The 22327-nt window shown below is 34.5% G+C and overlaps 2 protein-coding genes across 2 annotated transcripts; one reads left to right on the top strand and one right to left on the bottom strand.

Annotated features, from left to right (window-relative positions):
* Window positions 1-573: 573 nt before the first annotated feature.
* LOC104225683 (plant UBX domain-containing protein 7) lies at window positions 574-9679 on the top strand. Its single transcript, XM_009777534.2, has 10 exons — window positions 574-874; window positions 2476-2600; window positions 2713-2826; window positions 4828-5023; window positions 6314-6391; window positions 6507-6575; window positions 7767-7910; window positions 8032-8140; window positions 8597-8859; window positions 9227-9679. The coding sequence occupies exons 1-10, from the start codon at window positions 773-775 to the stop codon at window positions 9389-9391; spliced, it is 1365 nt and encodes a 454-aa protein (XP_009775836.1). The 5' UTR covers window positions 574-772; the 3' UTR covers window positions 9392-9679.
* Window positions 9680-10435: 756 nt separating this feature from the next.
* On the bottom strand, window positions 10436-18878 carry LOC104225684 (outer envelope pore protein 37, chloroplastic). Its single transcript, XM_009777535.2, has 6 exons — window positions 18299-18878; window positions 14696-14785; window positions 13773-13955; window positions 12740-12834; window positions 11718-11838; window positions 10436-10804 (listed from the first exon to the last, which is right to left on the bottom strand). The coding sequence occupies exons 1-6, from the start codon at window positions 18689-18691 to the stop codon at window positions 10673-10675; spliced, it is 1014 nt and encodes a 337-aa protein (XP_009775837.1). The 5' UTR covers window positions 18692-18878; the 3' UTR covers window positions 10436-10672.
* Window positions 18879-22327: the final 3449 nt, after the last annotated feature.

Below are 22327 nucleotides of genomic sequence, written 5' to 3'. Positions count from 1 at the left end.
ATACCAAAATTGACACTAGTATATATATCAAATTTAATACCGGCCCCCGACTTCCATTTTTCTATTTTTTACACTTCTGTTTGATATTTTACCCCTGTTTAAAATATATTCATATTTAAAATTGTGCTGACATGGATAACAATGCTCCTACAAATTTAGTGGGCGTTTGGACATAAGAATGGTAAAATTTCAAAGAAAGTGAAAAAAAATTTCAAGCGAAAATGGTATTTAAATTAGAGTTATGTTTGGACATGGATATAATTTTGGGTTGTTTTTGAAATTTTATGAGTAATCCGAGTGAAAATTTTGAAATATAGCTTTTTGGATTTTTTCAAATTTTCGAAAAATTTCAAAATGTATCTTCAATTGAAAATTAAAAATTTTATAAACAAATACTGATTTTGAAAAAAAAATAAATATTTTTCGAAAAAAGAGGAAAAAATTTCTTATGTCCAAACGGGCTCTTAGAATGGATGGAAAAAAAAATTACAAGGGAGTTTTCTGTAATTAGAACAAATTCTGTGTAGGTATACGTAAATTTAAACATGATAATAATAATTTCTTTTCCGAGCCGAAGAAGGAACGAACAGACTCATATATCACCCCCCTCCCCCCCTCCCCAACAAAAAAAAAAATAAAAAAATCCCACCTCCTCACCTTCTTCATAGATACTCAATCGGTTGCAGAAGAAATCTACAAAATTCATCAAAGTTAGGTTTTCCTTTTTCTCTTTCTAAAACTTAACAGCACGAAAATTGAAGGGAGAGAAGCAATGGACGGCGTAAGGTCTGCGACGGACCAGCAGATGTTAGTTTCGTCTTTCCTTGAAATCGCCGTCGGTCAAACCGCCGATACTGCCCGTCAGTTCCTTCAGGTTCTAAACATACCTTTTTTAATATTATAATGTATGTGTTTTACTTTATGTACAGTAGTAGTAGATCCATGATTTAAGTCTCGCCTATCTCGCATATGGTGTAGTTCGAGTTAAAGAGAGTAGTGCCCTAGCATAAATATATGTTAGTATCAAACTTTTTTCTACTAGTATATAAAAATAATCTTTTTTTTGCCCAACATTATCGTGTTGAGTTAAAATTAATATTTTTTGAGCTTTAATTTATGTTCTCGGTGATTTTAATTAAATCATATATATTAAAGATCCAAGCTTTATGATGAAGAATTTATTTACTTATTAAAAGAAAGAAAAAAGGTTTGAGCTTTGCACGGAAGGGTGTGGCCTAGCGGATAATAAAGTGACAGGTAAACCATGAGTTCTTAGGTTCAATTCCTAGCGAAGGCAAAAACACCAAGTGATTTCTTTGCATATACCTAAACCTTGGCGGGCAGAGTCACGCTGTACCTATGGTGGTGGGAGTATCAAGTATCTCATGAAATAGTCGAGATAAACCGACTTGGCTTGGACACCACCATCATAAACAAGATAAAAATATAAAAAATAGGAAAAATATTCGAGCTTTGTAGAGAAGAATGTTTGCTGTTAATGGCTCAGGAGTGACTCCATGATAGATTTACGGCACAAAAGATTAGCTTAAAATTGGACTGCAAATTGCTTTATTTTCGTTCTTGACCTGTAAGTATATGATGTGTTCCGTAAGGTATGTTTTTATTTTTGGATTAGATTGTGGCTTTAGGCTCGTAGAACTTGTTAATGAACAATGTTAATGGGTTGTGTATATACAGATTTGAGATTTGGAATAATAATTTAATGATCCTTCCATTTATAATAGCAATCGATGGATAAAGTTAGCAGCTTTTGGGCATGTACTAGTCGAAGGATGTATGTAGGTCGAGGTGCACACGGCCTTGGCTGGACATCATCGTTACGGAAAATAGAAGAATTAGCACCTTTGGGGCCTAGATTTTATGTTATGATGTATGCCCGGTATTACGTCCTACCTTTATCTTGTTATTACTAAAATATAAGATCCTGTCAATCTTGTGGAAGTTAAATGAATTTAGGGGTTTCCTTTTTTTTTTTTTGGCAAAGCATCTACAACTTTTAGGACAGAAAATAGATGGATGAGACTTGTATATTAGATCTGGTAAATTTGCTTACCGGTTCTATCAAATGAGCTCTTCCATTCAGTTGTACCTTCTGATTCTGTATCACAGTCAAATTAATTTCCTCAAGCTTTGGTGACAACTTAGTTTTGGATCTTTTAGTTGTTGGGGTATAAGAGACATTTATTTCATGTATTGGTAATAAGATGAGTCAATGGGTGGAAAAGTAAGCAGATAATGAAACGCCGAGTAGGTAGAGGGTTTTATTGCTATTGATGGCATTGTAGTTTGCTTGATTTGGCTATTTTGTTGGCTCTTGTTGCATCTTGTTTTCATCAGGGGCATATGCAGAACATTTATTTGTGGTCAATCGGAATTGATGATTTTTCTGCTTTTTGGTAATTTTTAGTGCCTAGTTACTATAAGGTGGAGATTGTAAATATTCTTTGTGCGCAGGCAACAAGCTGGAAGCTTGACGAAGCAATTCAGCTTTTCTACATCGGAAATGAGGCTGGGGCTGCTGCATCTTTTAATTCTCCAGAATTGGGAAATGATGCACTTCTTGGTGATCCGAGCTTGAGGTATTTTTTTATATAGATACACCCTGTGATCTTTCTATTTTAGTTATTCTTTTGTCCTTTTTAGTTTTTAATTACTTTCTCTATCTTTTTGCAATTCTTGTGTTTGTTCCAGTGGAGCTGTGAAGGACTTGGCAGACAACAGCTGGGGACAAGGCGATGGAGATGATATACGACCACCTTTACCTGTAAAAAGGGAAGTTCTTTATGACAATGCTGTACTATATGGGTATGCTATTCCACTTCTCATGCTTCTAAATCTACTCAATTGTCTATATGTGAGCCTTTTGTTTATGTTGTTTGCTCATTCTATTTCATTCTCATGTTTTTATTGGAGTTGGCACGGTCATTTTATGTGCTAGCAACTACCACTTTTAATTCCATGTGCTAGAAAATATGAAGATATGAAGTTTTAGGAAGCTGTAAAGTCAGTATACGTCCACTGGAGAAAACGTTTATCCTCACTGTAGGAGCAAGATGCTCTTTTTTAAGGTGCCCCCAAGGCTTAGTTCAAGTGGCAAAGGTTGAAGGACGTGTGACTTAGCCCTTAGGTCACAGGTTCAAGCCCTGTGTCATGCGAACTAAGCCTGGTGTAAGCGGAGAAGGGTAGATGGCATGCTCATTATCCCCGAGTTTCGAAGGCTGTAGTTGGTCCTAAGGTTGGCTGTAGATGAATTTCTCTCTCATAAAAAATGCTCTTTCTTAGTGCCTGGGCAAATTGATCAATATTTTGTTTGTTTTTCAATTTTTCTATGTTTGGGTTGAAGCAAGGGACTTGTTCATCCTCGTCAATCTTAGACTAGATTCTTCCTCTTCTTTTTGTCCTTATCCAAAAAAAAAAAAACCTGAAGACCTCTTTTATTGTTTTATGTCGGATTCGTTGGTGAACCCAAAAATGCTCGCCACCACTAAGGACTGAAATTCACTTCAGCGCCTAATGTTATTTGGCTAAGCATTGAAGAGTAAGAAGCTGTAATTAGCAATTACTTGATTCAAAACAGTTTCCTTTCAATGCTCCTAGTCCGCATAAAAGTCTACCAGGATCAGGGTCCTCAGGCACATGCTTACATTTTAGATTCAAAAGGGAGTAAGAGAGGAAGAAGAGAAATAGTGTTTGGTTAAGTTGTACTTTTTGTTATGTTCAATTTAAGTGTAAAGTTTAAAAATGCTTATGGGAAAACTGCAGTTTACAAAAAGTTTGATTTTGGAAATTGTTAAGCATAATAATTAAAAATGTTTTCTTATTATAAACAAAAATAAGTAAATTGAATCCAGACAAAGTCTTTGTTATTCTGTCTTAGAATTACTCTTTTTCTTCATATTTTTCCCGTCACACCAATTCTCTAGGTTTGATAGAGCAATCTTCCTCCCTTTATTGTTTCTGGCTTTAATATTTTGGATCTCCACTCCTCAAAAAATATTTTGGATCTCCACTCAACTTTTTGGGGTTAGGGGATATGGTTTCTTCCAGAAATTGTGTCTTCACTGTACATTCCAACACTCGTCAGCCACAACAAACTTGGAGATTTTAGGGTAACCTGGGGCTTTCCAACGTAGGAGAAGCATAAATCATTCACATCAAAAGGAAAAGCTCAAATTATTGTTATTCTACATATGGAAATAAGATGCATTTGCATAATAGAATTAGTCAAAATTACAATCAGTATCAGGCTGGTTGCATTAGTTCAGGATTTTACTTCTCTGCTTGTTGTGTTGCACAAGAATTGTTATAAATTCCTGTCTTATGTGAGGCATCATAGAGTTTCTCATAAAAATATATCCAGGCGAAAATGTGTTTCCTCATTATAATAGATATCTAGCACTCAGAATAATTGATGCTACTCATAAATTTAGACCTACTGTGGTCCTCTTCTTCCTCTTCATGTCTTTCTCTTTTCATTATTATTGTTGTGATGCAGCCAAGTTGTACTATGAACTGTATTCATTGTTCTCTCAGTGCAAACAACTCAACTATCTTCCTTTTTCACAAATGGTACAGCTCTTTCTTTCCATTTTTTGCAGTATCTGGAGTGCGAATGCATGATGTATATGCACTTAGATATCAAAACTTGCTAATTGACTGTCTTGACAAAGAATACTAGCGATTGTGTGCATAGCTAATCTGTACTATTTTGCCATTTTCATTTTCTAATTTTCTTCTAAAGGATGTTTTCCCCCTTTCATTTGTACCCTTATTTTGTTGAATTGATTTTCTTGTGTTGTTCTTTAGTTCATCAGGAGTGGGAGGTTCATCACGTGAACCTCGATTAGTAGTTCCCTTCCGCAATTTTGAGGAGGAAATGAAGCGTCCTGGAGTTTGGGAGGCAGAGAAACGTTCTATTTCTACAGCAGATGCTGCTCAAGACAATCTTGCTTCTTTGTATCGTCCTCCTTTTGCCTTGATGTACCATGGGCCTTTTGAGAAGGTAAATGGACCTTACCGGAAAGATTTGTTGCTCAGTTTCTTGCTTCACTAAGTACTTTATTTGTTTTCTGTGGTGATTTACCTCGCTCTTGTTGCTCTTGCGAGGATTTTTCTTGATAATACTTTTAAAATTTATGCAGTCTGTGTTCTGGCAACTAGTGAGTAGAGAGGTTGCAAATTTATATGTTAACCAAAGAACCTTATTATTTTGTGGCATTTCAAAAAGTCAAAACTAAGTAACAAAAAGTTATTCCCTTCACAACTTATGATGATGTTTGGTTACCTGTGTTCCTTTGATTAAGTAGAGGGTTAACAAAGTAAATTGAATTTTGTTGGATTTGGTTTTTCGTTGATGTTAGACGTAAACTTTTCTTCTTCTTATTGTATTTGCTTCTACCACTGCTTACTTACTTTTTGTCTTATCCTTGTTGCCATATTCTTTTACTAGTGATATCATGGGTCAATGGGTGCCTTTCTTTTATTCTGTTTTTTGGTTGAGTAAAGAGTATTTGCAATAATAACGAAAAACACAACCATAAACCTTATACTTGTGTTCCTTTGATTAAGTAGAGGGTTAACAAAGTAAATTGAATTTTGTTGGATTTGGTTTTTCGTTGATGTTAGACGTAAACTTTTCTTCTTCTTATTGTATTTGCTTCTACCATTGCTTATTTACTTTTTGTCTTATCCTAGTTGCCATATTCTTTTACTAGTGATATCATGGATCAGTGGGTGCCTTTCTTTTATTCTGTTTTTTGGTTGGGTAAAGAGTATTTGCATTAATAACGAAAAACACAACCATAAACCTTTCTTTATCAACCAAAAAAAAAAAAACGAAAAACACAACCCATATACTATAGATAATAATGTAGGAAGTCTTACAAAAAAAAAAGTGTGTCCACAAACAGCTGCCTACTATCTGTACGAATGGGGATATTTTGAAGCTTCAAAAATAGAGAAAGTAGGATACTGCTCGGATCTATGAAATGGGATAATTTGTTCCTTTTAAAAGGACAAGTGAGTTGAATAGCAATCTCTATTAATGTTCTGGAGGCCTAATACTAGTTTAGTGTATTGAGTTGATTCTTAACCCATTGGTTTTATGCCTATCAAGCTGGTTGTTCTAAACTGTGGAAAAAAGCAAAATCTTGTGATCTATGGTTGCTTGTCACCTTTTAACCCAGTTACTTGGATCGTACTTCATTGTGATGCTTTTACTAACTGGAGTACATAACCTATGTTGCTGTCTTCCTTGGTGGATACTGTTTCCCTGAATAATCTGTAATTGCAGGCGAAAGATGCTGCTAGAGCGCAGAACAAATGGCTCTTGGTGAATATGCAATCCACGCGAGAATTCAGCTCACATATGGTATGTCTCTTCACATCTCCCCCTTTAACTAAATATATTGGGGACATAGAAGCTGACACAATATGTCTTTTCCTTGTTATGTTCTCGACTCACTTTTGTGAACCTGCTTTTGAAGCTTAACCGAGACACTTGGGCTAATGAGGCTGTTGCTCAGACTATCAAAAGCAACTTCATCTTCTGGCAGGTTGGTGCTACTTTTTTCTTTCTTTTAAACTAGTTCTATAGTCAGAGTTGCATGCAGTTTACCTGTGTGTCTCAACTTTTATTTGTTTATATTAATCAAGGACTTGTTTCATTGGCTCTTTACCAGTTATGGTTCTCTACACATGACGCTGACCTTTTGACAATGTTGCCATTATGTGTAACTAGTTTATTTGCTAGATATATCCTCCAGAGGTCACTAAATTTGTTAGAATTACTTGTGCTGAAATCTGGTAGAAATTTGGCTCTGTTTGTTGTCATTTTAGACGACTTGAATTGAATCTTCTGGTCTTGAAAGAAAGAAGAAGAATAAGAGACTATATGGCTACTTTTACACGTAATGCCAATGTGACTGACCAAAGTGCCAGGTTTTGTCTGTCCATTCTAAGTTTGAAATACGTGAGCTTCTTTAGCCTTGAGCTTGGACAGGGAAAGAAAGCAAGGAAAAAATATGGTTCTGCACTCACTCAAAGGAACACATGGCATGCAGTCCTTATACTTCTGAAGGTGCCTGCGTGAATGGTTGTAATTAGATGGCACAATCCCAAATACATCTGTGACAACTTTGATGTCGTAAGCTAGCAGTTAGAAAGAAGACCACCAATGGGTATATAAGTTGATGTTAGTCTGCTTTCCAAGTTAAACCTTAATGGACTAGCCTACATGGTAAGATCGAAGAGTCGGAGTTTTTTAGAGAACTTGAAAATAGTTATTAGTATGAGTAACTTTGTCTTGATCGACTAAATGGAGTAAAGAACCTATGAACTTATTCATTCAGAGGACAAAGTTTCAATTAATATATCCATGCTGCACATCTGGCTGATAGAATTTTGTCACAATCTTGGATTCATACTTGAAAGAGCTGATGGGGGAACCAGAGTACTATGTGGAAAATGTAAAAATAACAGAAAGGATAAAGCAGGCTGTCTCCTTTGTTCTATTTCGGGGTGATTTTGTGGAGGGGTTACTAAATTACTATCATTTTACTGGATGTCCCAGAGGGACTAAATTACTCTATCGTTTTATTGGCTGCATGATTCTGAAAGGAGTTGCTTGGTGACTTCTGTGTTTTTCCTTTTTTTTTTTTTTTGGGGTCCGAGTCAAGAGTGGTTAAAAACTCTTAGAATCTCTTTTGTGTTTCACTCACTGTTCTTTTTTGCTTGTTTACATGCAGGTGTATGATGATACTGAGGAGGGCAGCAAAGTTTGCACTTACTACAAGTTAGATTCTATGCCTGTCGTATTGGTACTTGATCCTATAACAGGTCAGAAGATGCGTTCTTGGCGTGGAATGGTTCAGCCAGAAACTTTGCTAGAGGTTTGTTGTTGTTCCTTTACCTTGTTAAGTTTGCCTACATAACTTGTAGGACTTGAGTAACTTTTTGTGTTTACAACATCTATTATAACTGAAGGGAACTGATATATCGTGTGCTATGCAGGATCTCATATCTTTCATGGATGCTAGCCCCTCAGAATATCATGTTAATCTTTCTCATAAACGACCAAGAGAAACTCCTCAGGCACCACCTCGTCAACCTCAACCTCAGAGTAAGTTTAATGTTTTTAATGCTTTTACCTCAGAGTAAGTTTAATGTTTTTAATGCTGTTTAGTCTCTCTGCTTTTTGACACTACCTGGGGAGAGGGGGGGGGTAGACAAAGAAAAAGGTTTTGGTGTTTTTGCAAGAGCTGTATATTATAGAGGCCAAATGAAACTCTTCAGTGAGGTGACACTCCAGATTCATAATGTGGCCTCAAAACACAGATCACAGCAGTTTTCAAAGTCTCTATCTCTTTCATCTTGATTTAAAACTTATCGTGCAATGAGTTGCGCCTGCGGTCCACCTTAGCCAAACACGTCTCCATTTTGACCAACTACAATATTGAGCATGTCTCAACGTCACCTCCACCCAATGAAAAGTAGAAAAGAAAATAGTAAACATACTGAGTCAGATGACCTACCAAATACAGATTGAACCTCATTTATAAGGCTTTGTTATGTGCAGATGAAATTGGAGAAGAGGACGAAGAACTACAACGAGCATTGGCAGCCTCTATGGAAGGCATAGAAGATCCTGGTGCAGTTGCCTCTAAAGAAACTAATGAAGCCAATAATGATGGAGAAGAGAAGCACTTGATAAAGAAGCCTTCTTATCCTCCTTTACCTGAAGAACCCAAGGGCGACAGGGCCCTCCTCTGCAGAGTTGCAATTCGCTTTCCTGATGGTCGCAGGCTTCAAAGGAATTTCTTACGATCTGACTCAATTAAGGTAAAGCTTTATTTCATTTTTCTGTTCTATAGAGTTGATGCGTCTCAAGCTTGAGTTGTGGTTTATTCTGACGTAATCTTCCAGAATCCAGTCTTGTAGGTTAACATGTCAACTTCTCCCCTTTGATATGAAAATGCTCTTGGCATATAGAGTTATAAATTCTCCTTAAATAATAATGCATAAGATACTTCCATTAAGAGAAGTCAACTCTCCTTAGCTCACTTTGATACAACTTCTTTGTTAGATTTAATGTTATCTACATAAAGAAAAGTGAACTTCACCTGATAATGGCACAACATTCTTTTGCCTGTATGATTATTTGGAGTCGTTGGAATGCAGCTGGCTTATTTGTCTTTTTTCTTTTCAGCTGCTATGGTCCTTCTGTTCTACTCAGCTTGAGGAAGCCGAGACGAGGCCATTTCGATTCACACAAGCTATCCCAGGCGCATCGAAGTTTTTGGAGTATGATAACAACATAACCTTTGAGGAATCAGGTCTTGCCAATTCTATTATTTCATTCACTTGGGAGTGAAGCGGTGGATTTACATAATGATGTAAATCTGACACTTTATTTATAACTACTGGGCAAGGATGTCGATCAAAGATCCTACTGGTCGAGTGCTTTCTGCCTTTTCTACTTATCAACAAAAAAAAAAAAAACCTTTTTGCCTTTTTTTTTTTGCCGTTATTTTGCCTTAAATTATAGTATCTTGGCTTTGGAAGTTGTATAAGATGCTATTAAAGTCTGTACATTTTGCTAAACATGTACATAATTATGATGAGTTCTTGGTGAATAATTATAAGTATCTGAGCTTTGCAATTTGGTTCTCCTCATTTCACTTTCTTCCTATTAAACGGACAAGTGGGAAAACTTGACTTTCTTCAAATTTATTGTGACAATAAAAGGCCCCTGGTTTAGTTTCAGGATCTTATTTCCTTATGTGTTTGGTTTTGTTTTGTCTTCTTTCTTTTAGGGTATAATCATCTAGCATTTGGAATTCACTTGTCCGACTAACTCAGATTTACAATTCATTTAATGGAGATTTGATCCGTATCAGGATCTTATTTCCTTATGTGTTTGGTTTTGTTTTTTTTCTTCTTGTCCGACTAATTCAGATTTACAATTCATTTAATGGAGATTTGATCCGTATTAAGTTTTTTCATTCTCGGGGATTGAATTTGAAACCTTTGGTTAAGTTGGGGGATCCCAATCATACCAAACACATCCTATGATGGTATTGGCTTCACTTTTACAAGAAAAATCGTAACTTACGGAAAAGAAATTAGTAACAAAATGTTTTTCTACCCTACTCAATCTTAGAAGTTAATATCACGAATATTAGTCTGATAGTCCAAATTCATCAATATGTTAGACGACAATGTTATGCACTAATTGAAGTATGACGAAAGACAACAGATTGTGAGAATTCAATTTATAAAAAAATAATTCCAAAGTAACCAGTCTCTTTCTTGTTGAACATTTTAAGATTGCCCAACTCACAGAAGCTAGAACACGGGGCTCAAATTTTTCCCGTAGCTGGTGAGATAAAGTTCAATATTGGTTTAGCGAAAAATATGGCAGAAAATTTAACATGACATTCTCATTCAGCTGAAAGATGGGAGGTTTATTGAGTGCAACATGATTGAGTTAAAAGATATTTTCAAGCTTTACATGCTTTGTAAAGAGAGAAAAAGAACACTTGCTAGGAAAGGCTCAGAATTTGTGACAGCTAAAGAAACATCCATATTTCCACGGTAAACAATTACTATCTCATTACAGCAAAGGTAACAGAGGATTCTTAGTATTATATCATCATATATCCCACCTCTTCTTCACACGGAACATCAAAGATGAAGATGTAATGTCATCTTGAGGCACTTGAAGCATAAATTGAACTTTCATCTTCAACGGAGCTGTCTTCGCTTTTCCAGCTTCCTCGCCAGCCTAACAAAAAAAATGTGGCAGGAGTAGATGCTATTATTATGTATCATAACTTAGTAGTTTTGTTTTTCACAAGCAGGAAAAGCATTTAGCACAACACACGATTTCCCATATAATCCCATAAGATTAATAGATATCTTTAGGCAGAGGCGGATCCAGGATTTTAAGTTTATGGGTTCCTGTCGCAATTTCAAATTAATATACAATAATAACTGGGTTCACAAATAAATATTTATAGATATTTAATAAATTTTTTAACAAAATACAGGGTCTACGTAAAAGTTACTGGGTTCCTGGGAACCCGTATACTGCACGCTAGATCTGCCCGTCTTTAGGCTATGAGAATTAGTGCACAACATCGTCAAAATCGCTTTCTGTTTCCTTTTCCTTACTTCCTGTCATCATGGTCCAGTTTTTATCAACGTAAATCAAGAGAAAATGTTCAATCACCAAGATTGGGCGCTCATATCAGTAATGTAGCACGAACGAAAATAACACTACTAGAAGATTGCCTTTGCTAGCAAACCGTCCTAGCATAAAAATCTTTGAAAGCTCTCAACCCTGCTGCTCATTGCAATAGACTTATTGTTGAAAAAGAAAAAAACCTTTGTTCCAATAGAGATTTTCTATTGGGTTTGTTTGCATAAAAGAGAAAGAGACCTTCCTTTTGATTGTTTCTATCTTTAGTTAAATCGTCTCCTCTAGCCATAGAAAAATACTTATTTAAAAACGCAAGAAGTAGTTACTTCAATTAAAAAGGCATACAAGTAATTGAAGCTATCAATATACTTGGAGATCTCAGAGAAAAAAATTAAGTAATTGAAGATAACTACTAAGCAAATTAAAGTAGCATAACAATCAAAGCTGAAAAGCAGTTTGTTCCTATTTGCCATGAAAGGAAGCACCAATAACTTACCCATAGAGATGCCCAACCAAGTCGCACTTCTGAATCATAACCAGCTTTGAACTTGAAGTCTTTTCCAATATTGTGCTTATAAACTGTGCTCCAGTAGTTCGTGTCCAAATTATACCAGTAGCTGAACCCAGATCAAAAGATATCAATAGAGAAGCATCCACTTAATCACAAAAAATGGCTGGAAATCTTGTAGTTAAAAGTAAAAACATTAATAAATACAAATAAATATTGCATCTGTGCAAGTTTCATAATACAGCCGCTACAATATTCAAGGATATGCATTTGTAATCATGAAAAGTACTTTTAATCATGGATTAATATTTTCCATATTAACAAAAAATATATTATTATTTCCAGATGAAGCTCTATAGATCAGTCCTTATAACAAGCAGTTCCCACCTTTTTGGGTGTATTTAGGAAATGACAGATTAGGTATCTAGACTCCTGCATCATAATATCACCGTATGATTTCTAAATTAAGAGTGACATCTAACATATAGTACATTCTATGACATTCATAACTTCAAGCAGTTCAGTCTATTGAACCTAAATATGTAATTTTGTATCATGGATCAGTATTTTCCATATTAACAAAAAGCGTATTATTATTTCCAGATGAAGCTCTATAGTTCAGGCCATATATACAAGCAGTTCCCATCTTTTTGGTACATTTAGAAAATGACAGAATCAGTAACAAAATTCCTGCAGCATGATATCACTGTATGATTTCTAATCAAACAACAACAAAAAATCCAGTGTAATCCCACAAGTGGGGTCTGAGAAGGGTAGTGTGTACGCATACCTTACCCCCACCTTGAGAAGGTAGAGAGGTTGTTTCCGGTAGACATGATTTCTAATCAAACAGTGACATATAATATCGTATGACATGCTAACTTCAAGCAGCTCAGTCGACTGAAGCTTAGATATTTTCTCATATTATATGCTTTTGCATAAGAAATCAAAAAAATTGAACCTCAGAAACATTATGTTAAAAGGAGGTCAAATGAAGATAGAGGCTCCACCTCAACTTGTCCGAAGGACCAAATCGACGCTTGAAGGCAAATGACATTGCATTTGAAGGCAAGGAAATGCTTGGAATAAATGCCATTTGCTCATCCTGCAAGATAGGAATGGTCAACTCCAAATACAGATCCAAATGTAGACATAAATATTCCTAACCACGTGGATTATGGGATCAGATGCTGCAAGTTCTAAAATATTTTTTGATGTGAGTTCCAGATATACGGACACATGAAAGCACAGGAGGACCCAACTGAATCGAAATGAATGTGCAATCCTATTCAAAGAGAACGAAATGGAAAAAAATTTCAGACAATACATAAATGAAGCAATAGTGGATCAATAATTCCACAATACCATGCACAGAGCACATTTTTCAAGTTCAAGCTCCACAGCAGATCCAGAAGATGATGTGATTCACAGCATAAGTTTGAGCGGAAAATATTGTTATCTCAGATATTATTAATATCTACCACAGATTTATCCATATGAGAAGGGAAAAACAGATAAATGGCAATGAGAATTCAAAGGATTGCTTTGCCGCTCTAGGCATCTAGTACAATTCTCTTTTCACCCTATTATCTATTTCATTTTTTTCTTTTTCTTTCTATTAAACCCATCTGTTACTCAATACAATATAACATTAAGGTGAACCATATGAAGCAAATCCTTCACACGCACTGGAACATAAGACAAATTTAGCCTTGTCACACAATGTTTCACTGAACTTGCTTCACTTCACATGTTCAGCCTAATAAATATGCTTCATGTGCTACTCCCTTCAAGGGCAATAGGCCCCCTTTATATATCAACAAGAGAGAGAGAGAGAGAGAGAGAGAGAGAGAGAGAGAGAGAGAGAGAGAGAGAGAGACCACGCATTTCATGGGGTGTACAGTCAAATGCCAAATGATATAAAACAGTGACCAGCCACTTAACAGCCAAGAAAGAACTCAAGAAAAGAATAAAGGACTAAACATCTGCAATCCAGTAAAACTAGGGTCAAAACAATATGAATAGTTATTGAAAAGAAACTACCTTATAGCAGTATCTCAGATCCAAAGTTTCATCGCTGTATTTTGCAGTACAAACTCCATTCAGGATATTGCCTTTGAGGATTCCATTGACTGACAGTATTCTCTTTGCTTGCTCCTCCTCCTCCTCCTCTTCTTTCTCCTGTAGTGAAACTTCACCCAGAGGAAATTTGACGGTTGCTCTTGGCTGCAGCAGGATGATTAAAAAATGAATTAAGGGAAAAAAGTACATACTGTGTAACAAAGCACAGGTATATAGAGCCACCCCTCAGATGCCACAGTAATTGTCAGACACAAGATGCTAATTGCATCCCGAAAATCTAAGCTTTCTTCTCACTGCCCCAGCAGGAAGGTAAGATTTTTTGTATAGCACAAGAATTTGTATGCAACTGACATATTAAACTTCCTGTGCACAAAGCCTTAGCATGCCATAAAAGATACAACAGAGAAACAGAAGATGATAAGAATCTCACAACAATTAGCACACCTAGCATCAGAAATTGTTCCCAATTTATTCTTTTCTTTTTTTCTTCTTCTTTAACACATCAACGTTCATTTAGTTGTTTGTCATCCAAGAATAATATAATTTCTTTAGCTTAGCGATGTGGGGTGGACGAAAGGAACAAGAAAAGGGAGCTCTTGTTAGGTGTAGTTAAACCTAAAACAATAATAGAAATCTTGAAAAAAAAAATCTACCAGTGAATGAAGTGCCGATCCATATGTTCGGACACATGCTTAACAAGTATTATAAAAGAAGCTGCAAGTACTGTATGTTCAATATTACATTCCCTATAATCTTCTCAAAGGTCAACCAGGAACCATATTCAATACTATAAAGCCAGTGTGTTGATAATATCTTAAACAGCACTTTTCTCAAAGATAACCACGAATCCAAATAAAATACTGTACATAGAGATTCGGTCTTACCATGCCAATTGATGGATAAGCAGATGACAACTCAAACTTGTAAGCTGGACCCGCCAGATCAGCTACCATTGCCAGTTCTCCTTGTTGTGACTAGTAGTATGACCAAAAGAAATGTAAGATTCGTATAGTGCACATACAGCATGTATACAGAAACAATCATATTACATCCTGGAGTAGATAGGAATATGGAGACTGAAGCAACATCAGAAAGTACTCAAAGAGTCCACATGAATTCTAAAAAACTAGAGTTCCATTATAATTGTGCAATATTGGTGTACAATAACTTGCTCATAACTTCAGCACAAATTTCATAAGCTTCACAACAGGATCCCACATAAAAGAGAGCACAAAAAGCATGTGCATCTCTATAAGTGCCAAGTTATCTACCTCCTCCGACCATTTAGTGTGATGGCGTACGACCGGATATGGGAGTTTAAGTTGTAAATTTACCTTATATATTGAATTGGTAAGAGTAGAAGAAAATGTTAAGGTAATGGTTGAAAGTTACTTTATTTAGAGAAAACATCACATCGGATCAGATTTTAAAATTTCAATATTTAAATGCATTTGAATTCTTGAAAGTTGTGAAAGTCATAGAGAAAATATTATTAGTGGAATGATGTCATATTATGGAATATCCCAAAATTGAAGAATGACATATAAAACAAAGGAAGCATTAGTTTTTCAATGGAAAAGTGGGATAGTTCCTCCATTTTCCATCCATTAAGTTATTTTTCAACGTCACTTCCCTAAATAATTTTCCGTTCCTTCAGTACCTGTATCATCGTTCCTTAAGTTAAATGAATAACAAATTAAAAATGAGTTACAGAAAAAAAAAAAAAAGATGATCAATAGACACAGTTTCTAGACTGTTCAAAGCTTGTGCCAGCTAGGAAATAGGAATAGGTGAGACCATGCAGAGTTGGTGCCAACAGGTCCTATGGTAGTGCAAGCGGGGGATTTTGGCAAGTCTCCCGCTTCGCATTCATACACAAACCTAGAAGCCAAAACACATGTACTCTATCTATCCAATTTTATATGACTATTACTGTTTAAGGAGTTAAACAATGTTTCTTTTACTACTCTTTTCTGAAATATTTCCTAAATAATTTAATTATAAGAAATTATGACTTACATTACTTTTTAGGTAAGTTTCAAATATGTAAATTATAAAATATTAAGAAATTGATATAGAATTAACCTGAAATTGGAACCGTTGCATTGTATCATAAATTTCAAAAATATTGATAATCGCTATCCAAATACACAAGGAAACAAGAGACTAGGGAGTTAGAACTTTGAATATAGATGATGAAATCTACATATATATATTGTATACACACACACACTGTAGAATGAAGTATCACATGTGTGGGGATATATATGTGTATGTGTGTGTATAACTATATATATATACACAAGACAGATACACACACCAAAAAAAAAAAATCTGCCGATACCAGAACACTATCATTCGTTTTGGAATAGAGAAAGAACAAAAATTAGTCAAATAAAGGTTAAACTGCATAGTGCATTGAATACAAAACTTCTGCTTAAATCACCTTTTGGCTTGTTTTGGTGTTAGAAAAACTTAAAAAGTGCTTGTGAGCCGAGTTCTTTTAAGCCAAAACAAGCCAAAAGCCCTAAGTTGGCTACCGCAACTTATAATTTTTGCTTAAAAGCACTGGGAATTGACCAAGTAATTTTCAATATTGTCTGTTACATTTTTTTGATAAGCCCCAAACTACCCTTGCCATTTTAAAAGCCCTTACACATTTTTTTTCCTTCCTCACTCTCTCGTTGCCGGTTCCTCTCAACCATAGCTTCATCATCAGCTTTCTGAAACTTCTCTCAATATTCAAAATCCAAAGCATAAGAAAACTAAAGCAGGCTAGGAAGTAGGTATTATAGCAGTGTATTGTTTTCACAAGTGCAATTCAAGTTTCATATACTTCTCTTTGCAAAACGAGTACTATTTCTTTACGATGGAAATAGAAAATTCTTTTTATATGCAGAATCGATTCCCACTTGCAAGGTGCAGAATCAAGTCCCGTCGAATCAGGTTTTTCACAAATGCAGCATTTTACATGGTTCTTTGATTTTGAAAAATAATTAAACATTGAAATTTCTTTTATGATAAAACATCTGTCACTTTATTTACTTTTTGGGTAATTTCTATATGAATTATTTACACTATCTAAGTAAGTTTTTTATTTACAAATTTTACTCAAATCATTAATTAGAATTTGTCTTTTAAATATATAATTCATATTTATTAGGATAATCTTATCTAGTCAATTTATAACTTAAAGTGAATTGATACACAAATTAATTAGTTTTTGAATTAATTAAAATTCAAAAATAATGCACCAATAAGCTTATGTTTAGTTCTAACAGCTTTAAGGGCCTTTTCAGTCAAAAGACAGAAAAAGTGTTTATCAAACATATCACAAATTATTTTCAGTTTTAACACTTTTATCAAACATGTAATTGCTTATTCAAAAATTCAGCTCCAGCACATAAAAAGTGCTTTTCAGCACTTGATGCTTAAAGCTGCTTAAATTCAACTTATCCAAGCAGGCTCATATACACCCTTACCGTACCCGCAACAAATGTTCAGTAAAGTTCAAAGCATAAAGTGCAAACCATAATTTAAGGAGCATTGATACTATTTAGGATTGGGAAGTCAAGCAATGTACTCTTTGATTACAATTTTCCAAAGTTCCCCAAATATTTTTAATTATAAAATCACGACTATAGTGCCTTTTCAGTAAACTTACTTTTCAAAAATAATGAGAACCCATATCCCATTTGCACTGAAAATTAGAAAATGAAACCCTCCAAACCTACCCATCATTCTTTTTGAACGAAGGGAGTATAAAACTTAACCAAATTAAGGTCAAATTTCATTGAATACGATTTGAGTTTAACTAATATCTACCGACGGTGTAAAGCATATTTACACTAGCAGGTCACATATACATGTTGTAGCATGTGACCTGCCATATTTTCAAGATTATAAATTCTCATATCAAAACTTTTGATATGGAGGGTTACATGTAGACATCTTTTGGATGACCTGATAGTGTAAAAATTTAACTCAATACAAAATTCCATATCAAAATACAAACACCCTTACTCAGTACTTACAACAAGTGTTACATAAAGCAATATTACACCATCAGGTCACTTATACCTGTTGTAGAAGGTGACTTGCCCTATTTTTTGAGATTACAAATTCTACTTTTTTTTATGGAGTGTTACCTGTAGATATCTTTTGGTGACCTAATAGTGTAAAATTTTTCTTACACTATCGGTGTATACAAATTAAACTGAAAACAAAAATCCATATCAAAATGGATTTAAGTTCTATACACTAACAGTTTAAACACTGACATAAAAGGTTAGTCACCATTTTTATCATACTACCAATTAACGCTTATCAAGAAATTACCTCTAATTACCTAATAAGTGACTTGATAGTGTGAATACCAATAAGTACATACTCTACATTGCATAAAACTTAATATCTATCAGAATACGAACACAATTACTTAGTACTCACAACAAGAAGTAATATAAAGCTGTAAATAAAGTTCACACCTTTACATCATGAGCAGCTTTAAACTGCAAACCAGGAGCCACACCAAATGAAGCATTAACAAGAGCATTCTTCTCTTCAATGTCATACTGAAGTGACAAATATTTCGTAGATAACGCCAATTGCGGGTCCGATATTTCTCCCTTACCGTTATTCTGAAACGATAACTTCAATTTCGCAAAACTATCAAGCACTTTGCATGAAATCCTGTGGAAGAATACAGAGCTGTCGCTGTCAAATTCAGTAGTTACTCTTATCTTTGGCCGTTGCCGGAGCCATATCGGTCTGCTGCCGGCAGTCGCCGGCGGTGATTCCGGTGGAGTTGAGGGCGGTGCTGATACAATTAAGGAGTTAGGGTTTGGTGGAGACTTCAATTCCAATTCGGATTCTGCCATTAGAAAATGAGATTGTGTATAAAATTTGTGTAAATGTATAGTAGTGTGGTTATAAATATTAGTATAGATATTCTTTTGTATGGGGGAGGCGGAGGCGGGGGTAGTTGGTCTTGTTTTTAGGCGGAAATATATATGAAGATTCGATTCTATTTATCCTTTGTATGGGAAGAAGGGATGGCAAGGACAGGGAAAATAAAAGAAGGTACCAACACGTCTTATAGCCCGTTTGGTAAAAATAAGATGTAAAAATCAAAATATTTTTCTCAAAAATATTTTTGGCGAGAAATAATTTGTGTTTGACTAATTAATTTGAAAAGTACTTTTGAGCAGCAATTAGTGTTTGACCAAATTTTAAAAAACTCTTTCTAAGTGTATTTTTCTCAAAAGTACTTCTCAAAAAAGTACTTTTGGAGAGAAACTACTTTTGTTTGCTTCTCCTCAAAAACACTTTTTTTCCTTCCAGAAGCTTGGCCAAACACCTCAAATTAAGGCCAAAAGTGCTTTTGACAAAAAAAAAAACACTTTTGACCAAAAATAAACTTGGCCAAACAGACTATTAGTCCCAAACAAATGGGGTTATATCAATATTTACTTCTTTCATTACGGGGCCTTAATTTTTGGTGAAATATATAAAGTGCCCCTTTAAGTTGTCCTCAACGATCATTTGAACACCTTAACTTGTCATATGACTAGGCAGACACTTCTATTTAACACAGGTATGTCTCGTGAACACTCGAGTTCAACAAGCTTCATGTGTGAGTTACACTCGCGATGACACGTCAATCTTGCAGATTATTTAATGACACGTGTATTTCTTAAACAAATTATAGTCTATATTAAGAAATAGTTGTAATTTTTAATTAAAAAATAAGAAAAAGACCCTATTTTTTCAAATTAGACCTTAAACCACCATAAAATAACCAAAAAAAAGTCATAAAACCTATTTAGACTTTGTTTAACACCATGGACGCTAGACACCGTGGACGCTGCAACTTCTTTTCTCCACTGTAACACAATCAAAAATACCAAAAAAACTCTCACCTTTATTCACTATTTTTCTCAAAGGTTCAATTTCTCCTTCCCATTCCTTTCCCTCTCTTTGCTCCATTAAAAATTGCTCTTTGCTTTGCTTCCATTACTGCTTTTTCCAAATCTTGTTGCTGGTCTTCTATTGCTTTGGTTCTTTATTTTTTTCTTTATGCAATGGCCTCATGGGTTGCTGCACTTTCAAATCCCACCCCAATTATTTGGTCGTATATCAACTTTTCCATCACCGCCCGTCAAAGCCCCCTTCACTCTTTTTTTCCTTTTTTTTTCTCAAAACTAAATCAGAAATGGTCTCAACCCACTCGATTGATATATTTTCACACGCAAAGAACCACTGTCAAATTCAAATTGTGGTGAAATTCGACGGTTTTAGATGGGTTCTTTTAGTTTTTCAAATTTGGGGTCAATAAGGGAAACTGAAGTGTTAGTGGTTATGTGGTGGTGTAATAGTGGAGATTTATTATTTTTGGTTTTGTTTAATGACGGACGGTGATTATGGTGGTTATGGAAATTGTGTTTGTGTTTTTTTTTCTGTCATGGAGGGTGAAGATGGAGAAGATAATTTGGGGCAGGCAGAAGCAACAACCCAGTATAATTTCACTAGTGCGGTCTGGGAAGGATAATATGTATGCAGACTTTATCCCTATCCGGGGTAAAGAAGTTGTTTCAGATCATCGGCATACTTCCCTTCAAGAACTCTCTAGGTTGTAAGTGGGATCCACGTTGATTTTAGGAAAAAAAGAAGATAAACCTAATTTTAAAGATATTCACGCGCTTAGATTTAAGTGTAAGGTTCAAGAGAATATGCTTCTACCAAGAAGATATGTTTGTCTAGTCATATGGTAAATTAAGGTGTTTAAATGATCGTTGGGGACAACTTAAAGGGACGTTTTATATATTTCGCCTTAATATTTTTAAAGAAAACTTCCTACATATTTTTATTGGAAGTCTATTTTTTTACAATTGAGTTATTCTAAATAATTTTTCTCAGTTAATAATATATCTAATTCATTTAATCTCTCCTGAAATATTGTTGACCCTAAATAAGATTACAATTTCTTTTTGTAGATGCATAGGGACATTATTATATAAGAAATATAGACATTTAGAAAATAATAAGTCTTGTTATCTAATTTTAATATATGAATTAAGTCTTGTTATCTAATTGAGTATATCGATTATAATATTATCTTCTATAAAGATTTCCTTTAACACTTTTAATTCAAAAAGAATAAATCTAAACTATCAATATAAGAGTGACTATTATATTTTTATCAGGTTAAGACAGTGTCTTTTAAGATTCTTATCATCTAGTGATCTCAATTTTTCATTAAATAAAAATTTATACGCTTCAGATTATTAAATCTCAACGGTCAGCGTCATCATCAATGACGGATCAAAGTTTTCTTTTCCTTTTTCTATTAAAAATTATATATTTTTACTTTAAAATATTTAATTTTCTTAAAAAAAATTCATAAAACTATTATTAGTGAAAAATGGGCTCCAAAAATTTTGGGACCTAGAGCCATTATTTTGGCTGCATCATTATCTCCTTTTATAGTAAGCTATAAATATTTTTCCAAATCTTTTTAATTAATATAAGATTTTATTATTTTCTTATATAAAGATAATAGAATTGACTAAGAATGGGTATAAAATTATAGGCAAACAAGTCCGAAAGTAGAGAATTCTCCATGTAAGAATGTCAAAGTTGTTAATGAAATAAATTCCATAGTGAAACAGAGTAAGTCATTGATTCCAACTTGGCCTCGCCATCGTCTTCCCACTACTGTGGACAAGACAAGCACGCAAGTACCAATTATAGCTCTTCCAAATCCAGAAAGAAACCTCAAGAATGAATACATTCATATATTGGTGGAAGAAACAGTAATTGCCTCAGTAATGAACATCAAAAGACATGACAAAACTAGCATGTTTTTTCGGCCAAGGAATCAGCTAAAGTAGAAAGAATGAACCTTTTGTAAGCAAAGGCGAACCATTAGTTTTAGGAGTGTATTTAATCGAACCTGTCATATTCAGAATACACATCCTAAATTATATATACTCCTATAATTTAGTATATTTTTACTCCATACGTCCCATTTTATGTAAAAGTGAATGTCTGGATATGAAATATAAGAAATCAAGGAAGGCTGTTGACGCATAAGCTAGTATACACATTTATGCAAAGTACTAAAAATTTTCTTATTATACCGATAATTAAATGAGTGGCAGTGAGAGTTTTGCATTTTTTTTCACTTTTTATTTTCTACCAATAGAAGAATAAGCTTTTATATCGGCCAATTAGGTCCAAACAAGGCATGTCATTAAGGGAAAATTGTGAGTGCTAATTAAAAAATTTCGAAGTAGAGAAAAATATCCTTATTTTTTGGACAACCTAAAAGCAAAAATGCATCACATAAAATGAAAGTAATTTTCGGCTCATATTTTCTATAAACTCATGACAATGAATTCATTTAAATCATGAATCTGTCTTTACATGTAAGACATCCCATGGAAAAGCAAAAAGGCCATCAATGATTGAGCCACCACATTATAAAGACCACTCTGAAACAACTGAAATATAGG

The sequence above is a fragment of the Nicotiana sylvestris genome, chromosome 4 (genome assembly GCF_000393655.2).
Source record: "Nicotiana sylvestris chromosome 4, ASM39365v2, whole genome shotgun sequence".
Classification (NCBI taxonomy): Eukaryota; Viridiplantae; Streptophyta; class Magnoliopsida; order Solanales; family Solanaceae; genus Nicotiana; species Nicotiana sylvestris.
The sequence above is the reverse complement of the archived record's forward strand: the minus strand, read 5'-3'. Positions and strand labels throughout refer to the sequence as shown.

Bases quoted from the DNA above. Each gene is read 5' to 3' on its own strand.
- LOC104225683 (XM_009777534.2), top strand. From the start codon at position 773: ATGGACGGCGTAAGGTCTGCGACGGACCAGCAGATGTTAGTTTCGTCT. The intron at 875-2,475 runs GTTCTAAACATA...CTTTGTGCGCAG, and splicing joins CTGCCCGTCAGTTCCTTCAG to GCAACAAGCTGGAAGCTTGA. The intron at 6,576-7,766 runs GTTGGTGCTACT...GTTTACATGCAG, and splicing joins GCAACTTCATCTTCTGGCAG to GTGTATGATGATACTGAGGA.
- LOC104225684 (XM_009777535.2), bottom strand. From the start codon at position 18,691: ATGGCAGAATCCGAATTGGAATTGAAGTCTCCACCAAACCCTAACTCC. The intron at 13,956-14,695 runs GTAAGACCGAAT...ATCCTGCTGCAG, and splicing joins CTTATCCATCAATTGGCATG to CCAAGAGCAACCGTCAAATT. The intron at 10,805-11,717 runs GTAAGTTATTGG...TTTTTTTGTTAG, and splicing joins TTGGTTGGGCATCTCTATGG to GCTGGCGAGGAAGCTGGAAA.